Raw genomic sequence first — 19,590 nt, 5'->3', positions numbered from 1 at the left:
CAGAGCTCCAAGAATTTGCGGTATCACCACATTGCCTCAACAAGCCTTGGCTGGTTCTAGGTGACTTTAATCAAATCTTGTACCCCCATGAGCACTCCAACCCAAGCTTTGTAACGTCAACACGTGGAATGCGTGATCTTAGTCAGTGCCTGCTAAACTCTGGCCTATCAGATCTCCCATACCATGGCAACACATTTACATGGTCCAATAAGCATGAAGTGGACCCAATAGCAAAGAAGCTAGATAGAATCTTGATGAATGATGTCTGGTTTCAAGAACATCCGCTTTCTCTAGGCGTTTTTGGTGAACCAGGGTTCTTAGATCATAGTCCTTGTTGTGTATTCTTGGATACTATGAAGCCAAAGCCAAGGAAGCCTTCTAAGTTTCTATCACTACTGAACAACAATCCGGAGTTTGCAAACCTGCTAAGCACTTGGTGGAATGCCGTTACCTATGACTGCTCCAAAATGCTAAATGTTTCCAAAAAACTCAAGGAGCTCAAGAGCATCATCAAAGACTTTAGTAAACTGAACTACTCAAATCTTGAAATGAGGACTGCAGAGGCTTATGAGGAACTCCTCTCCAGTCAACAAATCCTCTTGAGCACAAACTCTCCGCAAGTTGTTCAGCTAGAGAAAGAAGCACATACAAAATGGTCTACTCTGGCTAAAGTGGAAGAGTCTTATTTGCTTCAGAAATCCAGAATTTGCTGGTTGGAGGATGGAGACAGAAACTCTAAGTTCTTCTACCTTGTTGTGGCCTCGAGATTGGCACAGAATCAGATACTTTACCTGTTGGATGAGCTAGACCAGATTGTCGATTCAGAACAGGGTATCCGGAAGCTAGCAGTGGATTTCTATACAAGACTCCTAGGATCTAAAGGATATTCAAGGCCATCAATGGTGGAGGAGATTCAGGGGATTCTTCCACAGAGATGCTCTGAGGCAGTAGTCCAGCTCCTGGACAGTAGAGTCACAGCAGAGGATATCAAAACCGTACTCTTCTCCCTACCAACCAACAAATCACCAGGCCCTGATGGCTATTGTGCAGAATTTTTCACGGCAAAATGGTCAATTGTTGGGAAAGACATTGTGGCAGCTGTCACGGAATTTTTTACCACTGGTCAGCTTTTAAAAAATTGGAATTAAACTCTCTTGGCCCTTATACCGAAAGTTCCAAATGCATCTAAGATGACAGATTTCAGACCAATCTCATGTTGTAACACCATCTATAAGGTAATCTCGAAGATCTTAGCTCAAAGGCTTAAAGCAGTTCTCCTAGAGCTCATTTCCAACACACAATCTGCATTCATTTCGGGTAGACTCCTAGTCAAAAATGTCTTGTTGGCAACAGAGCTGGTTCAAGGGTACAACCAAGTAAACATCTCCGAGAGAGGTATGCTGAAGGTAGATCTCAAGAAAGCATTTGACTCGGTACAGTGGGACCTTATCTTGAATGTCCTGAAGGCTATGAGGTTTCCTCCACATTTTGTGACTTTGATCAGTCAATGCATCACTACAACCAGGTTCTCAGTTTTTGTTAATGGTGAATCTTGTGGATATTTCCCAGGAGCCAAAGGATTACGGCAAGGTGACTCAGTGTCCCCTTATCTATTTACTCTCGCAATGGAGGTCTTCACAAACATGCTCAACTAATCCTACATCAATAACCACATAGGCCATCACCCGTCAGCGACAAATCCCCAGATTACTCACTTGGCATTTGCGGATAATATTATGGTATTCTTTGATGGTACAAATGAGTCTCTTGTAGCTATCAACTCAGTCCTGCAGGATTCGCACATATTTCTGGTCTTGAAATGAACAGAGCAAAGACGGATTTGTTCCTTGATGGAGTGAACCATCTTGAAAGCAATCAGATAGCTTCACTTGGCTTCAATCTTGGTTCACTTCCCATTCGCTACTTAGGGCTTCCTCTGATGCACAGAAAGCTTCGTATTGCTGACTATCGACCTTTAATTGAGAGCGTCACTGCAAAGTTCTCCTCTTGGTCGGTCCGTGCTCTGTCCTATGCTGGTAGGAAGGAGCTGATATCTACGGTAATCTATGGCACAGTCACGTTCTGGGTCTCTGCTTTCATTTTACCAAAAGGTTGTCTAAAAACTATTGAGAGTCTATGCTCAAGATTTCTGTGGAATGGTGACATAACAAGGAAAGCAAATGCAAAAGTCTCTTGGACAACTTTATGTTTGCCTAAAGAAGACGGAGTTTTAAGATTCTGGGACTTTAGTCAATGGAATAGAAACCTGATGCTGAAGCTAATATGGAGATTGTTCTCGGCGAGAGACTCTTTATTGGCAGAGTGGATCAGAAACAACAAAATCAAAGATGCGGTTTTTTGGTCTAATGATGAAAAGAAGCCTAACTCGTGGACATGGAAATCTCTCCTCCACCTGCGGCCATTGGCCATCCAATTTATCAGATGCAAACTGGGATCAGGCACGACAGCTAGCTTCTGGTACAACTGGTGGACTCCCCTAGGTCCGCTGATTCGACTGTTTGGACACTCGGGTCCTTCTCAAACAGGTATCCCTCTGACCGGTTCCGTAGCTCAAGCTTGCTCTTCTTCAGGTTGGTGCTTACGATCCGCGAGATCTCCTCAGGCAGAACTCCTTCACATTCAACTGTCCACAATCACAGAACCTACATCAACCTCAGAAGAGGACTCATTTGTGTGGAGTATAGAGGATACAAAATATGATTGCTTCAATACAAAGAAGACATGGGAAACTATCAGGCATATGCAACATCCGCTTCCCTGGACACCACATGTATGGTACAGAGGAGCGGTCCTGAGGCATGCTTTCCTGATGTGGCTTACTCATCTTGATCGGCTTCCTACTAGAACTCGTCTAGCAAGCTGGGGAATGCAAGTTGACACAACAGCCTGCTGTGTCTGTGATACCCATCCTGAAATAAGAGATCACCTTTTCTTGCATTGTGATGTCAGTGAAGATATCTGGTTAGAAGTGACTCGGAGATTAGGCTATAGCCCGTTTGTATTCCACACCTGGGATGCTTTTTCAGCTTAGCAAGACATCAAAGACTCGATCTCAACCCAAACACTCCGGAGATTAGTATCACATGCCACTATATATACAATTTGGACTGAGAGGAATAACAAGTACCACAACAGAGTCGCCACACCTGCTCATGTCTTATTCAAAATGCTAGATAGACAAGTATGTGATGCCATTATGGCAAAGAACCACCGGAAGAAGTTTAAGAAACTCATGGAAAGCTGGCTCAGATTTATCTAGAGCCCAGTCGCTAATAGATACTTTCTTGTTTTTATTTTTTTGTGCAACAAGTATCTTTTGTAATCTAAGCTATTGTAATCGCTACAATTATTTTCATTAATGAAAAATTCACAGTTATACAAAAAAAAAGTAAATCATATCAGGCTTCATATCTTTAGGGATTGGATAATCATCCATGTTCCAGAACACGCATGTGTAAGCACCTGCGAGAACCCATGTATCATATCAGGCTTCATATCTTTAGGGATTGGATAATCATCTATGTTCCGGAACACGCATGTGTAAGCACCTGCGAGAACCCATGTATTCATCATGGTTGAGAGATTAGAGGAGAGCACTATTGAAACTTTGGGAAAAGAAGAAACTCAGACGAAGAAGAAGACGACGAGTAAAATTACTAATTAGAGTTTGAAAAGCTTGACTTCCCTTTTTTATCTGCGACTTGCCTATTCTGAGCCTCGTTTACAGCCGTTGGATCTCTCAACATAACTTAAGGGTTAAGATGTGTGCAACTGCAACCTTTCCACCAGCTTGAGAATATAATAGAATAAGAGCCCGCCCAAACTATTTTGCAAGACAATAATATGAGCCCATTACCCAAAAAAAGAGCTGCAAAGAATTGGGGACCGTGAGTTTCGAACTGTGAACCTCTCTGGCCGAGCACAATATTTTATGATTTATCACTACCCCAAGAGCAACGTTTCATTATAATGGTTTTGGAACGATTTGAAAAGGGGAGCTAGGTCTATTAATAACAGTTGAATGTTTTCCTCTGATGAAATCTAAAAATTCTTGGAGAAATTAAAAGAAGGCATAAGAACTGAAAATAAATTTTGAACTTATTAAACAAAAGAAAAGAAAGATGGAAACGCCCTCAAAATACATATAGAGAGATTAAAGATAGAAACTAGTAGAGTCGTCTAAGTTCTCAGGATCAGTATCAGAATAATTCTCAGGATGATCAGTATCAGAATAATCAGTCTCCCAGCTGCTTTGGCTGCTATAACAGCCATCATCATCATCATCATCATCATTATCATCATCATCATCATCATCATCATCCTCGTCATCATCATCATCATCATCATCAGAATAATCAGTCTCCCAGCTGCTTTGAACCCATCTAATAATGTAGAAGTAAATAATACTTGTTGTGCCTCATCATCATCATCATCATCATCATCATGAGGAGGCTGAACCAATAGAACATGGAAACCTCTTGATTCCAAAGCGCCAAGAACCCTGAGAATCTCGTCGTCTTTTCGGGGGTTTTTCATGATTAACATTAAACATTTTTCCTTCTCATCCGCCAAGCAAGATGCATGTGTAGTCATGTCATATAACATCTTCTGGATTATAGCGTCTTTATCTGGAAAAAAATATACACCAAGAGAGAGAGAGAACTAGATTAGAAAGTAGAAACATATAATAATAATAATATAATTTAAGAAAATTTTAAGAAAGTAAAAAAGAGTGATGAAAAGGTTTATGTGAAAGACGAATTCACCTAGGGATTCGTAGAAGAAAATTCCGGGATCAGAATCTATATATGGAGCTCTGCTGCTCCTTAGTACCATAAGCACATATTGACAACGTACCAATATAACCCATTCTCCGAAGAGCTGCTCCGATATAAGCAGAAAACAAATGATCACTAGGGGCTGGGGTTTCCTCGACGAGCCAGAAGACGCCTGTGTTGATCGAGTACCAAGGCCCTGAAACGATATTACAAATCTAATTTAGATAAACTGATTCATTCACTTACCTGTAGTTCTTTTTTCCTTTTGAGGTGCCGACGTTGTTCATGGTTGAGATATTAGAGAGACTATTGAACTTTGGAAAAAGAAACAAAGAAGAAGAAGAAGAAGAAGAAGAAGAAGAAGAAGAAGAAGAAGAAGAAGAAGAAGAAGAAGAAGAAGAAAATTAGGGTTGAAAGGTTGACTTCCCTTTTATCTGCGACTTGACTATTCTGAATTGTCGATTGTACAAAATATATATATATATATATATAGGATGGAAAACATACATTTACTTGATTTTAAAATATATATTAATCTTTGTTACACACACTTTCAAAACAAGAAAACTCTAGACTCGATACTTGATTTCTCCTCAGCTCTAAATCGTACTTGAATTCGGATTGGTAAGCAGGTCAGTCGTCACCCATTTCTTCCCATGGTCTTAAGTCTTGACTCTCCTTCCTTAATTAGTTTGATTATCGTCGCCCATTTACGCCAGCTTTCACCGAATGACATGTTTTTTTCTTTCTATTTCGATGTAATATAAAGAAGATCCTATTCACAAAACTAAAATAATGCACACTTATGTCAAAAATTTCCTATCTACTGATGATCTTTATAGCATTAGATGAGTCTTTTTCATTTTTAACATCATTGTATCATGTGGATCGATCTTCAAATATTGTAGTATCATCATGTACTTACCTCTAGGATGGTGGACATACTTATATTATCATCTCTTTTCTTTTCAACATATATATATATTATCATCTTTTATATTCTTTGATTTCCTTCATATTAACATAGTTTCTGTCTAATTTTAACATTCCTGTTTATAAGTTTATTTTACCTCTTAACCATGAAGACGATTTTGTTCACCTATCAAAAATAGTGAAAAAACGTACGTGGAAAATTATCCGCCCATAGAGTTTGTTGAGGTAAACGTAGTATCTGTTAAAAGATATTTCACCAGCTTTTTTTTTCAGTTGTTTGTATATCTGACTCCAATAAAATAATAAACTGGATTCATATATAATCGAATCAACTACCCAAGTGGTGCACACGCATGGACCGATTCTGCCGGATTCGTTTAAAATAGTTATTACTTTTTTGTGTCCTCCTATATGATCATCAAAAGAAATCAGTACTTCATTGATCCGAGTCCCAATCATCTATAACTTGGAGGTCAAGTAACAGTTTTTGGTGTCTCTTTGTCTTACTTAATGAATCTGCTTTCTCCACCACATCTAATTCTGGGGATTTTAGTAAGGCATATCAACATTTCAATCAAAGCTTTGTTATCTTGTCTCTTGCCTTGGTACCGCATCAGAATTGCTTCTGACAAGATACATAGATATATCACAACAAACATTTATCTTAGCCAGCCAACCGATCATGAATCAACAGACGAGACCCAAAATTGAGCATGATCCTCTCCTTTGGCATATGAACCTGACACATCACGTTCTACTGCTGAATCTCTCTGGTGTTATTTTTACACCCAGAGATGGACCAGTTTCCTTCGTCCTCCCTAAGTTAGTAGATCGATTCTCGACCATTGACACAATGTGGAGCTCATTTGTTATAAGCCCCAATACCTTTGGCATGTTAATGAATTTGCCTCTTTTTAGGGAGAAATAATGACTATGTACCCCCAACCTGACAACCCCCGGGGACTAGCCTAATCAACCTGATATGACCTATTGGGTTTTCAGGCTTCTCAAGTCTCAAATTCCACCATGTGGTGGGGAAATTAAGAGGGGGGGGATAACGGATTTGGTTTACGGGTTGATGGCAAATAAGTTCTCATTTGCTCTCTGGTACAGAAAAGCTGATGCTTCCACCCTGCACTCAGACGATGAAAACTATTACAAACAGGAAGAGACCAGTGATTGTATCTTTAAAAGGAGACCAAAAGGGCCTTACCAGCCAGGATGAACAACAAATCTACCTCTGCTTAGTGCCCAATTTACCTGCTCAAACAAACACATTCAGAATATCCCAATGATGTTTCTTGTTCGGCCCAACAGTTAAATTTTGCAGACTTCCTTACCTTGTCGGTACCAAGAGAATTGGTGACAACATGAGTCACATGTTCATCCACCTGGGTTGTGCAGACAGCACCAAACTGCTCAGCTGTTTGCCACAAGGGATGCAAATGCGGTTTGGCTTCACCCACTGGGATTATCCGACTAAATACAATCCGACAACCAGCCAATATCTTTCGTTGCTCGGAAGCTAAAATATTTCTCACATCTACTTCGTCTAGTGAAGTGTTCGAGAAGAAACTTTTATGTATTTTCTCAATGACCTGTACAGTGAAACCATGTCATGATGCTGACAACCAAAACGACTAGTAGAAAATAACATAACAAGGTGTATAGATAAAGTGCAGACCGCTAATGAAGATGCCAATGTGCCCTCTTCAGGTACCTCATCACGATCTAACTCAAGAAGAGAGGGACCTAGAAGCCCAAATTGTCGTCTACTACAAGGAAAATAAAGATATCTGCCACAAAAATATAATTAACATCAGCCTACAAATATTATACAGTCTCATGTTAGCCATAGTGCGAAAGATGATACCTTTCAACAGCTATTAAATTCATTTTGTTATGAGGCCACACGCGGACAGAGTCGTCTATGATCACCACAGACGATTCCATACCCATCACTCCTTCTAAATCTTTGCTCTTAGGAACTCGTTCGTCTCCATCAATGGGATCTCCATCATCTCCTTTCGATATGACTCGTCCATTAAAGAGAACCCCTTTGGGATCAAGCAGTTTGGCCATCTCTGTAGCATACAATTTGTTGCCCATTGTGTAAAGATGTAACTCGTACAGCTTGCTAGCCTGAAATTCACAAGAAAAGTTACATTAAAGTCTTGCACACAGATTTAAACAGCAAGCAAATATTATTAACTACGTCACCTTCTCTAAAAAATTCCAAATCCCTGGTCTCAATTTAGTCCACATTCCCATGTGGTGGAAGCGAAAGAGATGTCTATGTGGTTTCTCACGATCTTGTTCTTCCTTCTTCCTTAATATCTCCTCATGGCGGGATTCAACTTCAGTAAACTGAAAACGACAAAAATAACAACTTTAGAAAAAATATAAGAAAATTAATCAAACTAGAAGGGAGATAAACTAACCTTAGCTGAATTGAGAAGGGTGTGGTCTATATCCAAGACAAGAGAGAGCTTTTGAGATGCAAACATTTTCTTCTGTTCCTCTAACCTCCGAACTCTCTCTCTTTGAATAGCTACTCTCTCCATGTCATCATACCCTTCAAACAGGTGTTCCACATCTCCCCAACTGTTCATCGAACGAGTGGGACCAGCTACAGCCGTTACAGATGTGGGTGAAACTGACAGACCCTCTTCCTGGCCGTTGGGATTTGAAGGATTATGTTTAACATCTCTTTCCGTCTTAAGCTCTACTGACTGCGTGGTTGCTGGGGGATTGCCAACTTGTTGTGATACAACAACCATATCAGCAATATTTTTCAGGTTTTTGGTGAATTGTGCTGAAAAATCTGGTGTCTTTCCACCCGAAATTTTCATTTTGCCGGTACCATTCTGGTTAATATTTTGCCGTGGCACAAGCTGGGAAGGTGTTTCTAAGTCTTCTGTCTTACCCTTATTAGTCAAGGTTCCCATTGTAGAGGACTCGTTAACTTTGGACTGCTTTTCCACCAAAGAGTCCGTTCTTTGAAGAGTACTTCCATGCAGGATTCGGCGAGGATCACGAGGTTTCATGCGGATGCTTCCAGATTCGTCCTGAAGGATAAAAAATGAGTTACTTGGAGAAAAATTGAAAGAACAGGTTCTACAATCCGTTTATATAAAGGATACTCACTGAGGGGGAGTTTTGGGAAGAATCCTGAAGTACTCCTGCTGGCTTTGAAGAATTAACAGCTAAAGCATTTGATGCGGATACACTAAACGGTGTAGATACCCCTGGTGGCACGGAAGAGCCAGGAAGTTGAGCTGCTTTTCTTGGATCCACGGGCTTCTGAAGAGCTTTTTCAGGTACCTTTTGCCTTTCACCCATTTTAAGGAGATTCAATAGCATTGTAGGATTTACTGCGATATCCTTGAGAAGAGATTGCAATGATGCAGCGTCAATTGAAGCTGTCGGTACTTTTTGGCTCACAGAAATAGCACTAGTGGGCAAAACACTTGTTGTCATAGATGTTACACCGTTATCAATTAGCCTGGGCTTGGTGTCCACTTTTGGAAGTTCTGATATTTCTGTATCCTCTAGCCAGCCACCAACTCCAGCTGCTTTTGGTGCATCCATATCACTCTTTTGTCTTTTCCATGCAGGCCCATCAATAAAAAGTTCATCAGCGGCTTTTTGCTTTCTTGGGTTCACCAAGTCTGCAGAAAGTTCTACTTTTGAAAGATTTCTAGCATCACCGGACGAGTAAGAATTAATAGTTACACTGGCAACATCAGGTTTCGCAAGCCGTAGTCTTGGATCTCGACTCTTTGCAGAAGGTTTCACTGTTTGATCAACTGCAAGAACTGTTTGCGTAGCACCAGTAGTTGGCGCAGAAATAGCATGAATTGACAGATGATGCGGTGGAACAGTGCTAGATACAGCATTTGCAACAGGCATGCTTCTAGAACTGAAATTGGAGTGTAGAGGAACGTCTTGCCCATAAATTAGGAGGGTCCCCGGATTGGAGCCCCTAACAACAGAACTAGAAACCTCTCCACCAATGTCTCCATTGCCATCATTAGGTTCTCCTGATGGTGTTGGGCTTGGAAGGTCATCTGTCTTAAATACTGAATTAAGACCAAACTTTTTCTGGTAAGTAGAAACTGCTTTAAGGGCATCACTCTCATATGGATAGACTCTGGCACCATCAGTGGTTTGGCTCTCTCTACCAACGGGAAAACCTGGTTTAACCATTGTATGGCGAACATTTACTGGTAAACTTGGTGTTGTTTCCCTTGTGGGAGATGGAAGGCTGTCTGCATCATGATCCTTATGAAGGTCTAGCAGAGGTAGCATAGGAAACCTACTCCTTACGTAGGAAGCACCTCGATGGGTACCTTCTGAAGACAGCTTTTTGGCAAGAAACAAATCACCATTACTTGTCTGAGTCATTCGAGTAACATTCTCCTCACTGCTGGTTCCAGCATAAAGTGCAATAGCAGAACGACTTAAATTCTGATTCATGGCCTCTATCTGCAAAACCAAGACATGTATTTATGTAAGAGAGAAGGCACTCTTCCCAAGGTTTGGAATAGTGGAAAAGATTTTAACTTCTGCTAATTCAACAGGCTAGCCAAAGGAACACACCTCATTTTTCTGGTTGGATGAGAGAAACCGGGAAAAATGGTCATTTACAAGAGTTAGCAATCTGCACAAGAAAAACCAATAATAGTGTGTAAGCAATCTAAGGACTCCAGCATGTTTAATCAAAGGTTGGCGCAAGAAAACACGCTTCAAAGCAACCTTGACATAGTCTCCTTATTAAGGTCCTTGGAAATATTATCCAGCGAGCAAAACACCTGATATAAAAGAAAAGAGATTAGTTACATGGAATCCGAAAGTAATATAGCATTAAGTAAAAAAGTAGCCATACAGAGTTTATGGTTTGAAGAGAAGCAAATGACAGTTGAACTAAAGTATCCCTCTTCGGAAAATCATCATTATCTGAAACAAGCTCTCGCAAAGACTCCAAAGCCCCCAAAAGCCTCGAACAAACTCCTTCAAATGCTCTGAAAGGGAACCAAAAACATGGACAAAAAAAATCAAACAACAGTCATCAACTCAGAGAGATGTTTTAAATTTTTCATCATCATCATCATCAAGTAATTGAGACCCATGAGATCTCTCCATTCTCAGGATAGACTTACGTCTGTGCTTCTACCAACGAAGTACTCTCCAATACCCCACGGATGAGTTTCACTTTGTTCTCCAAATCTCTCTCCTTCTGAATACGGTCATCATCCACTTCACTAACAGTTTTCAACACGACAGATTCAGTAACCTCCTCAACTCTTGCAACCAAATTCTCATCAGAAGCAGACTCCTCCACCAAATCAATCTCACCTTCCTCCAACTCTCCTTCTTCTTTCTCATCACCACTATCTTCAATCACAATCTTATCAGCACTCTCTCTGGGTTCATAATCCATTCCCAAGCCTTCATTGAGAGGTTTGTTCTTGACAGCATTAGCCCAAGCAAGATTAGATAAACCCGAATTCACATATCCACAATAACCAGGATACTGATGAAGCAAATCCTTCATTGTCCAAACCCTAGGTTTGCCACTAGAACCACCACCACCACTACCAACAACTCTTGCTCCATCGACGTCTCCGCCAATATCGGCCACAGTAGTATTCAGCTTAACAACTTCAATCGAAGTGTTACCCGAATCAGGAATCTCACCTTCCTCTACATCACCCAATGCCATCAAACTGTCATCGTTGCCCATTCGAATTAGGGTTCTAGAACAACCAGATGGAGCCGCAAGCATGTAAATCTCAACACTTTTGATCGAAACCCAATCCAGAAAACAAGAATCTGAATTTCAAAAAATCGCCCCCTCTTTTTTTTTTTTTTTTTTAGTCCCGGTTTAGAGAACAGATCTCCAAATCGGAAAAAATTAGGGTTCTTCTCCAAATTTAACGATTCAAACAAAAAAAAACAGAGATCCAAGTTTAAGGAAAAGGTTAATCAATTTAACTTTTCTTTTTTTTCGCAAAGCTTTTTTCCCCAGTTTCAAAATATTCTCGATCCGAGATCCAACCTTCGAGAAACAAAGAGTTCTTCTTCTCCAAAATCCAATTTTGAGAGATTGTTTCGAAAACTTGGAAGCAAAATGAGAGAAATAGAGACGAAAGAGAGAAAAGAAGAGAATCTAATTGAGTTTAATCTGGACCGTACACGTCAGCGATCCGAATGAGGTAAAATTATGTCAGGACGACGTATGATTTGCGGCAGATGAGGGATATGTTAAATGACCAAAATAGATATATCTCTCTCTCTCTCTCTCTGATTTATTTCTTCTTTTTACCAGTTATGAGTTATAACTTATGTGTGTCCGATGATGATCCCAATCCAAGTCTTTTGACTTCAAAAAGTTGGTCAGTTAACGTACCACTATGTTAGTACGTCCTAAACGTACACTTATTCCTCCGGTCAAAACTCGTCTGCGGCTTTTATGAAACTAACTGTTACTTGTCTTTTTTTATATATATTATATTATACTGCGGCTTGTATCTAACTAATAATTATAATTTTTCTTATAGTATTCGTTATTTTTTTCTGACAAAAGTTACCGAAAATTATATTAGATAGCAGAAAAAGATGGGAAAGGTTAAAAGAAAACAACAAAATATTACAACTCCTCCTAACCGTGAAAGCTCGGAATTTTTATGTGAAGAAATTGTATGACATTAAAAAAAAGAAATTGAAGCAAGAAATGTTGTCATAGCATGTCTTAGTTTCTACAGATTTTTTCAAACAAAAAAAAAAAGATAAAAAAGCAGAGATTGTCCGCAAAGTTCATGTTTTATGTTTGAATAGAACAACAAATCATCAACCCATCAAGATGTCCGATCCGAATCAGTCCAAAGGGCAAAACAAATACAACTGATGTCCTAAAAAACCGTATAAATCTCAATGTTTATATAAGATGTGTATAGCCTCTCTTGTGGTGGAATCAATATTCATTCACCACCAATGGTGGTAAATGGAAAAAAAAAAAAAAAGAATGAGAAGTAATGTAGAAGCGCAATATACGACTAACTTTTACTATATATATCTACAACTTATCTGCGATTTTCGTAACAGCATCTGCGAGCTTGTTGAGAACAGCGACTAAGCTATCACCGTGATCTTTTCTTTGCTCTCTGTCTAGTTTCAAGTTTAAATTCTGAACCTCAAACTGTGCCGCCAACAACTGCCCGTTTCTTTCTAGTATCTCTATCAATTGATTCTGCATCTTCTTTGTTTCTCCTTCTTCTTCTGCTTCTTCTTGTTCACCAGTAGATGTTCGTTTACGCTTTCTCTCTTCTTGTGATGTCGATCCACCTTCCACATTTGCTCCTTCTGGATGTTTCTCTTTCACTCTACCTTCAAATTCAAAAATCAACTCTTAGGTGATAAACAAGATAAAAAAAACGCAAAGATCATACACCAAAAACTATAAATTTCAACTAGCATTTTAACACAATTAGTGATGCATTTGGTATTCCGAAACCATCTCACTTAGATGACAACATATCCCACATAACTACTTAGAGCTCTAAGACTAGATCAAAGCAAAAACGGAGATGTAACACACACACAAAAGTAAAAATGTATAAAATCCTCCAAATCAAACTATAACTTTCTTTGCAAACCACTAAGACCCTACTACACTTATTGACACAATTTTCCTTTGTACCAAGTCCAAGCTTATATTAATGACAGGATCGGCCGGTCCGGTCCATGTCACTGGTTCGAATCCTAGCACGAACGATCTAATGAGAATAACAAAAAAAAAAAAAAAAAAAAAAAAAAAAAAAAAAAAAAAAAAACAAACCTTGATCTGCTCCACAAGCTTCTTGCTTCTCCTCGTCTACAACATCTTCATACAAAAATTTGAACTTTTCATTAGCATTGGACTCATGGTGAGAGGAACCTTCAAAACAAAAAAGACTAAAACTTTGATCTGAGTTTACCAGGAACTGATTTGGGCACAGGAGTCGAATTCAACTTATTCAACCGATCAAAATCAGACAACAACCCCTCCTCCGAGACCGACGCCGGAGCCAATCCAAGAGAAAGCGTCGGAACCGCCGGAGGAGGAATGACACCACCATCAACAATATCATAAACCTCCTTATCGAAAAAACCAGGAAGCTTCTTCTCCCTACGAACATCGTTCCTCATAACCCAATAAGACTCCGTCTCTTCTTTAACCTGAGACTCCCATTCTTTAATCTTCTTATAATCTCCGGCGAGATTGCTCCATCTTTTCCGGCACTGAACCGGCCCACGGTTAACCCCGTGGCGTCTGCAGTAAGAAGACACGGAAGCCCATTTAGGCTCCAGTTGACCCGACCCGAGAGCCATACCCGCCGCTCTCCCCCGCCGGACTCTGTTCTCCGCCACTCTCTTCCCCTGAATCAGCACCAGGATCTCTTGCCTCGTCCAACGAGGAAGCCTCGCCGTTTTAACGCCGTCATCTCCACCGTCATTTGACGGCGCACTACTGTTCTCTCCACCACCGCCGTCAACGGCGCTCACTCCCAATCCTAACTGTTGTTCCAGAGCCATTCAAACGGAATATTCCCTTCCCCCTTTTTTTTTTTGTTTTCTCCGTTTCTGGTTGAAACGGGTTTAGACTTAACGGCGTTATATCGAAAACATACCGTTACGGCCTTAGAGCCGGAGATAGAGAGAAAGAGAGAGAGAGAGCAAAATGAAAGAGAGGAAGAAATGATTTTATTTCATTAGATAATGACTTTTTATGGATACTAATCATTTTATTTTTTCGGAATTTGTTAACTTAAAAACTGTAGATAAATTGACCCTTAAAATCGTCTTATTTAATTTCGTCCCTTAACACAGTCTTAGGGTTCATGTAGATGTAAGTTGAATTTTTAAGGGCATAATAAAATCAAAGTACACCATCATTATCTTTAATTCCTTGAAGTCCAATTAGGGGTTACTTGCTTTTGATATGTCAATATGGCTGTGTTGCTTGATTTTTTTTTTTTTTTGACACATCACTATCATCACTTCATTTTCTAAGGCTTAGATTCACTCTTAAAAACAAAAAAAAAGCTACATATATTTTTATGTTAGATAATGCACATATATTTATAATTTGATTTCAAAATTCATATTGATAGGTTGTGTGTAGATAATTTGTGGAGGGGGGCGTAGATTATGGCATTAAACGCGCCCTTTGGGGATTTCTATTGGTTTATTTTGTGTCCAACTACTACCATAAATTGCTTTTACTCCATAATCCTTTACATATGGCGTTTTGGTCAATTCTTCCTCCATTTCTTTTTTTGGGGTTTTCTACATTTTTGTCAGCTTATGATAATGACAGTTTTAAGTATCTGGTTTAACCATTTTGATTCTCTTTGGTTTTGGGGAATTCACGTGCGTATAGAAATTGTAGAATTTTGCAAGAGAGATATTACTAGAGGAGTATAACGTTTGTGATTATTAGAATATTAGAACGAGAGAGAAACACTCTAGAGCTCTAAAACTATAGAGCAAAGTTTGTTTTCAAGAGTAAACATGTATAAATCGTCCAAAACAAGTTGAAACGATAATGTTCTTTGAGAAGTGAAACTTGAGCCGACTAAACAAAAAGTGAGAGACATGAACTTTTTGTATGTTTTGAAGTATTAACCAAAGCTTAATATTTATCGTACGCACAGAGTGAAAATGTTTTAGTAAAAAGCTTGACTAAGTCAGATACTATTATGTTTAGTACGTAGCTCTTAACGAAAAGTATTGCACTATAGGGAACCCTTAAAACTCCTAAAGGGTAGAGATAATGAAATGAAATGATGCCCCTACCACTAACACAAAATAAAATTCCCAAGGTTTTTTTTTTTGTGTTTCATAATCCTTTGTTTACCACTCAAAGTCTATCTCTAAAAAAACGCATCATTCGTTTTTAATCATTAATTTAAATGTCTATTAATGCTTGATTATGTTTATGCCCCCTCCCATCCGCTTAAAGCCACTTTTAATTTTTATTTTCTCTGGAACGAGTGCCCAATAAAATTATCTTTTGTAGTTTGTAGTTTGTACCCATCCCATACGCATCCATTACAGTGAAACTCTTTTGTAAAACATAGGTACGCTAGTTGCCTAGATAGACAATTAGACAGACACCAACAAATTTATTGGCAAAAAGTCACATGCCATATTAACCAATGAGCTTGCCTACATTTAGGTTATTATCGTAATGCTTCCTTAATTTAAAACAAATCGTATAGGGATAAACATAAAGTAGTCATTTAGGAGAGTTTAGTGGAAACTGATACTGTATAAAGTTTTATTTTTTTGTTAACTAATTACTTAAGGAGAAAAGTAACTTTTTCAGGATGACATGATTGTAATTATAGATGTGTTTATGTGAAGTATGCAGCAGACTCTAATAGCAAATTCGTAATTTGCAACAAACTTGGTCAGTCTCGTTATATATACAAATATCTAGTTCTATGAATTCTTATTTCAAATTAGTCAAATACGTACCAATATTCTCAAGGTGAACCTACGTCTACATGTTTGCATATTCAATTGGAACTCGAATATTCGTTTGGAACAATGTGTGAGTGTGACCTTCCTAAATATCCAACGGTTACCAAACCAGTAAACAAGCTGAATTGATATTTTGATTAAAGAACAATAGTTTTTTAAAACATGCAAGGCTTATCATGGTACATAATTTCAGTACATCACAGAATACAAATAGGCAAATACAAGGAGCTTTATAGACAAAAGCTCAAATCTCAAGCCAGAAGATCGTGTGGAGATGAATGTCCAATATCATCATCATCATCATCATCGTAGGAAGCTGTTGGGTGGGAAATGTCTTAAAGGGTTCTGTCGAAGCAGCTCTGTTTCTCTGCAGTTTTTTGAAGGAAACATTGTCAGATACTACAAGTCATGAAATAATAGTATATGTTTAGTGAATCTAGAGAAGTTTTTTTGTTTACTTCTTTATCTCACGGCCATCATTAAGGGGCAGAGCGTTTGATGATGATGAGATAGTTTCATCAATCTTCTTCTTGTCTCCTCCCTCTCTGCATTTCATAATCAAGTTAATGATGGGAACATGTCTTGTTCCAAAGAAACATTAAAAAATTGCCAAACTTACTCTGCGCATTCTTCTTCATCGACAAAAACCTCAAAGGTTGAAGCAGAGGCTGCTGCAGTTCTCACTATAGGTTTCTGAGGTACCTGTGAGGTTATATAAACACAGTTAAGTGATCAATTTACAGAGATAGATAGTTTTGTTTAGGATGGTAGAGGGGAAAACCTTGAATGATGCCCATTTTCTAGGTAAAGAATTGTTTTCTTTGTTCCTCTCAGCTCGGCCTCCAAGCCTGAGCCAACTACCAAACTCTGGCTTTGACTTGTCTGATTCTGGTTGATTCCCTGATGTAGTGTCTGAAACTGCATCTGTGTAGATAGGAAAAGGTGACTTGGATGATCTGCAAAAGACAAAGGGCACAATAATATAACGGCATGAGTTGAGTAAAACAAATGCGGATAATGAAAAGAAGCAGAGAAATACAAAATCAATCAAACTGCTTACTGATTCGGTTTTAGTTTTTTGGCTTGTGTGTTAGAACTTCCTAATGCCTGCCTTCTTGCATCTGTAGAAAACATTCTCAGGTATGTAAGAGAGCTTATTCAAAACACTACAGTGATTTTACAAAGTAAAGTTAATGTGACTCACTATTATCTTTCCTGGACAATAAAGTGCCAAAGCTTCTTGACGGTAAGTCATTATTCTCCTTTGGTTCCTGCCCGTAAGTAGACCATTAATAACGAAGTAGAAAATCTTAGAACACGCATAGATATACTACAAACAGACAAAAACTTCTTACTTCTTCAGCTGTGTTGGACCTTCTCATCGTTCTCACCATGAATTTCTTGTACGCATCATTCAACTTTTCCACAGGCTTTGCATTTCTACAACAAGTTTCCACTACTCAATTAGACCAATAACTTGAAGGAGAGAAACATAGAACTGTGATTTACATTCGTAAATAAAGATTACCTAGAGATTCCGAGATTGAAGATCTCATTAGCAGTTTTCACCTTATTTTTAAACTCCATGTGCAAAGCATAAGCAATGTAGTAGACAGAATGTGTCTTCCCAATGTCATTAACCTCCAAAAACTTGTATATAACTTCTGCATCAGCACAATGCTCCGCCTACAAAACAACAACAATGAGTACTCTCTCTAAATATAAAAAGCATATCTTGAAAAGGGGTTAAACAAAAAAAGAAGAGAACATTACATATTCCAACCAAACTTTGAGATAACGGAGATCATCCTTGTAAGGTTCCGAGTGCCAAAACTTACGAACACACTGCTCATATATCACTAACAGTCCAGAGCATTCTCCTCCTGGTGGAAAAGCCTCCTGTACCCATTTTATACACCTTTTCCAAAGAACCCAAAGCCTCAGGTTTACAAATTGGTACATCATAAAGATTAATTCAAGAAACCAAAAAAAAAAGTTGCGATTTTTCAACTTACTCGATCCAAGGAAATAATGGGTCATCACCGTCGTACTCATCAATGGCTTCAATCAACTTCCTAATTCCCAACGAAACAGCCACAAAAATCAAAACAAGAATCGATCGATTGAACTAAAACCCAAGAGTAAAAGATGTGAAATTGAAAGAAGTACCTGCGTTTCTCGACGAGATCTTTCTTCAATTGATGGTCGGATTGTGATTTAAGAGCGTGGTTGAGAATACCAACATTACGTCCTCGCTTCAATGGTCGTACGTTCTCCTTGAAAAGCTCCCATTCGTATCCAGTCTCCTGCTTCGAATTCAGAAACTCTGCTTCTGGATCTGAGATCTGAACCCTAGTTTCGGCGGCCATCGTTGCTTCTTCGCTCGACTTGGGGGGGGAGGGGGGGGAGGATTTTTTAAATTCAAGGGGAATATAGCCGTTAGTTTTACTCAATTAGAGAGCGTCACAACTTTGTTTCAATGATATACGCACAGTCGGAGCGTGTAGACGCTTTTGTTGGGCCTAGCTTCAATGGGCCAGGATATTTAAATATGTAGCGGAGCCGTTTTCCACTTGGCTGGCCATCGTTGAAAACCAAACCGAACCGAAACTTATTAAACCGAATCTTAAATTATTTCAAACGATAAATTAATTTTATACAAGAGTCCACACCGAGCCTTAATATCATGAGAATATTAGTATTTCATCTAGGTTGGACCGGCGCTATGCCGCGGAATTGATTTTTTTTTTTTTCCATTTTATAATTTAATTAATATATGTTGTTTGGAATCAAATTTCATAAATTTCTTATAATTTCAATGCTATTTTTTTTGCTATTATTATTTACATCATCATATGAGACTTGAGTTTTTTATTTCATAAATTTTCTTTTCGAATATAAGTTTTGTTTCTTTGACTTCAAAATGATATTTTTCTATTACTAAAACAATACTGAAGATTTTGGATGTAAATATAGTGAATCCAAAATGTTCAGTTTTCATAAAACCAATAAAATTAAACGTATATCTGAATGTATATTTGAATATATTTGAATGTATAGGTCAATTATAGATGTCATATGTACAGACCAACTAATCGATCAAGAACGAATTGCACAAGTCAACAGAAATCTCTTGAAGTCCACTACTGTCACATAATTTCTCGTCCAACCCCAGCTTGGAGTCCTCCAAATTGTACAATATGGTGGTGCCACTGCAAGTCTTATCCATAATTTTCTCATTTCTTGTCCTGCTTTAACTGATCACCATCATCCCTATACCTATTTTTTCTTTTAAAGCTCTTATTAACTGAATCATTGGAAATGGTAG

General features: G+C 38.7%; 3 protein-coding genes across 4 annotated transcripts; all 3 read right to left on the bottom strand.

Moving 5' to 3' along the window:
- Window positions 1–6,144: 6,144 nt before the first annotated feature.
- LOC104700090 (RNA polymerase II C-terminal domain phosphatase-like 3) lies at window positions 6,145–12,085 on the bottom strand. Its single transcript, XM_010415544.3, has 12 exons — window positions 10,895–12,085; window positions 10,621–10,756; window positions 10,491–10,546; window positions 10,335–10,395; window positions 8,880–10,220; window positions 8,174–8,800; window positions 7,953–8,099; window positions 7,606–7,874; window positions 7,417–7,528; window positions 7,073–7,330; window positions 6,946–6,992; window positions 6,145–6,864 (listed from the first exon to the last, which is right to left on the bottom strand). The coding sequence occupies exons 1-12, from the start codon at window positions 11,518–11,520 to the stop codon at window positions 6,801–6,803; spliced, it is 3,744 nt and encodes a 1,247-aa protein (XP_010413846.1). The 5' UTR covers window positions 11,521–12,085; the 3' UTR covers window positions 6,145–6,800.
- A 453-nt stretch (window positions 12,086–12,538) lies between these two features.
- Window positions 12,539–14,515, bottom strand: LOC104700089 (trihelix transcription factor ASR3). 2 transcript variants are annotated; one of them, XM_087458160.1, is made up of 3 exons: window positions 13,712–14,515; window positions 13,573–13,617; window positions 12,539–13,121 (listed from the first exon to the last, which is right to left on the bottom strand). In XM_087458160.1, the coding sequence occupies exons 1-3, from the start codon at window positions 14,307–14,309 to the stop codon at window positions 12,811–12,813; spliced, it is 954 nt and encodes a 317-aa protein (XP_087314286.1). In that variant the 5' UTR covers window positions 14,310–14,515; the 3' UTR covers window positions 12,539–12,810. The 2 variants fall into 2 exon arrangements, with proteins under 2 accessions (XP_087314286.1, XP_087314288.1); XM_087458162.1 differs by having other exon boundaries at window positions 12,539–13,117; window positions 13,712–14,509.
- Window positions 14,516–16,379: 1,864 nt separating this feature from the next.
- On the bottom strand, window positions 16,380–18,805 carry LOC104700088 (mitotic spindle checkpoint protein BUBR1). The gene is made up of 11 exons (XM_087456471.1): window positions 18,432–18,805; window positions 18,278–18,337; window positions 18,036–18,180; window positions 17,791–17,948; window positions 17,618–17,702; window positions 17,467–17,533; window positions 17,323–17,383; window positions 17,044–17,218; window positions 16,882–16,964; window positions 16,721–16,807; window positions 16,380–16,629 (listed from the first exon to the last, which is right to left on the bottom strand). Exons 1-11 carry the CDS (start codon window positions 18,629–18,631, stop codon window positions 16,566–16,568), a joined length of 1,185 nt encoding a protein of 394 aa, XP_087312597.1. The 5' UTR covers window positions 18,632–18,805; the 3' UTR covers window positions 16,380–16,565.
- Between the last annotated feature and the right edge of the window lie 785 nt (window positions 18,806–19,590).

The sequence above is a fragment of the Camelina sativa genome, chromosome 7 (genome assembly GCF_030686135.1).
Source record: "Camelina sativa cultivar CO46 ecotype springtype chromosome 7, ASM3068613v1".
NCBI classification, from domain to species: Eukaryota; Viridiplantae; Streptophyta; class Magnoliopsida; order Brassicales; family Brassicaceae; genus Camelina; species Camelina sativa.
The sequence above is the reverse complement of the archived record's forward strand: the minus strand, read 5'-3'. Positions and strand labels throughout refer to the sequence as shown.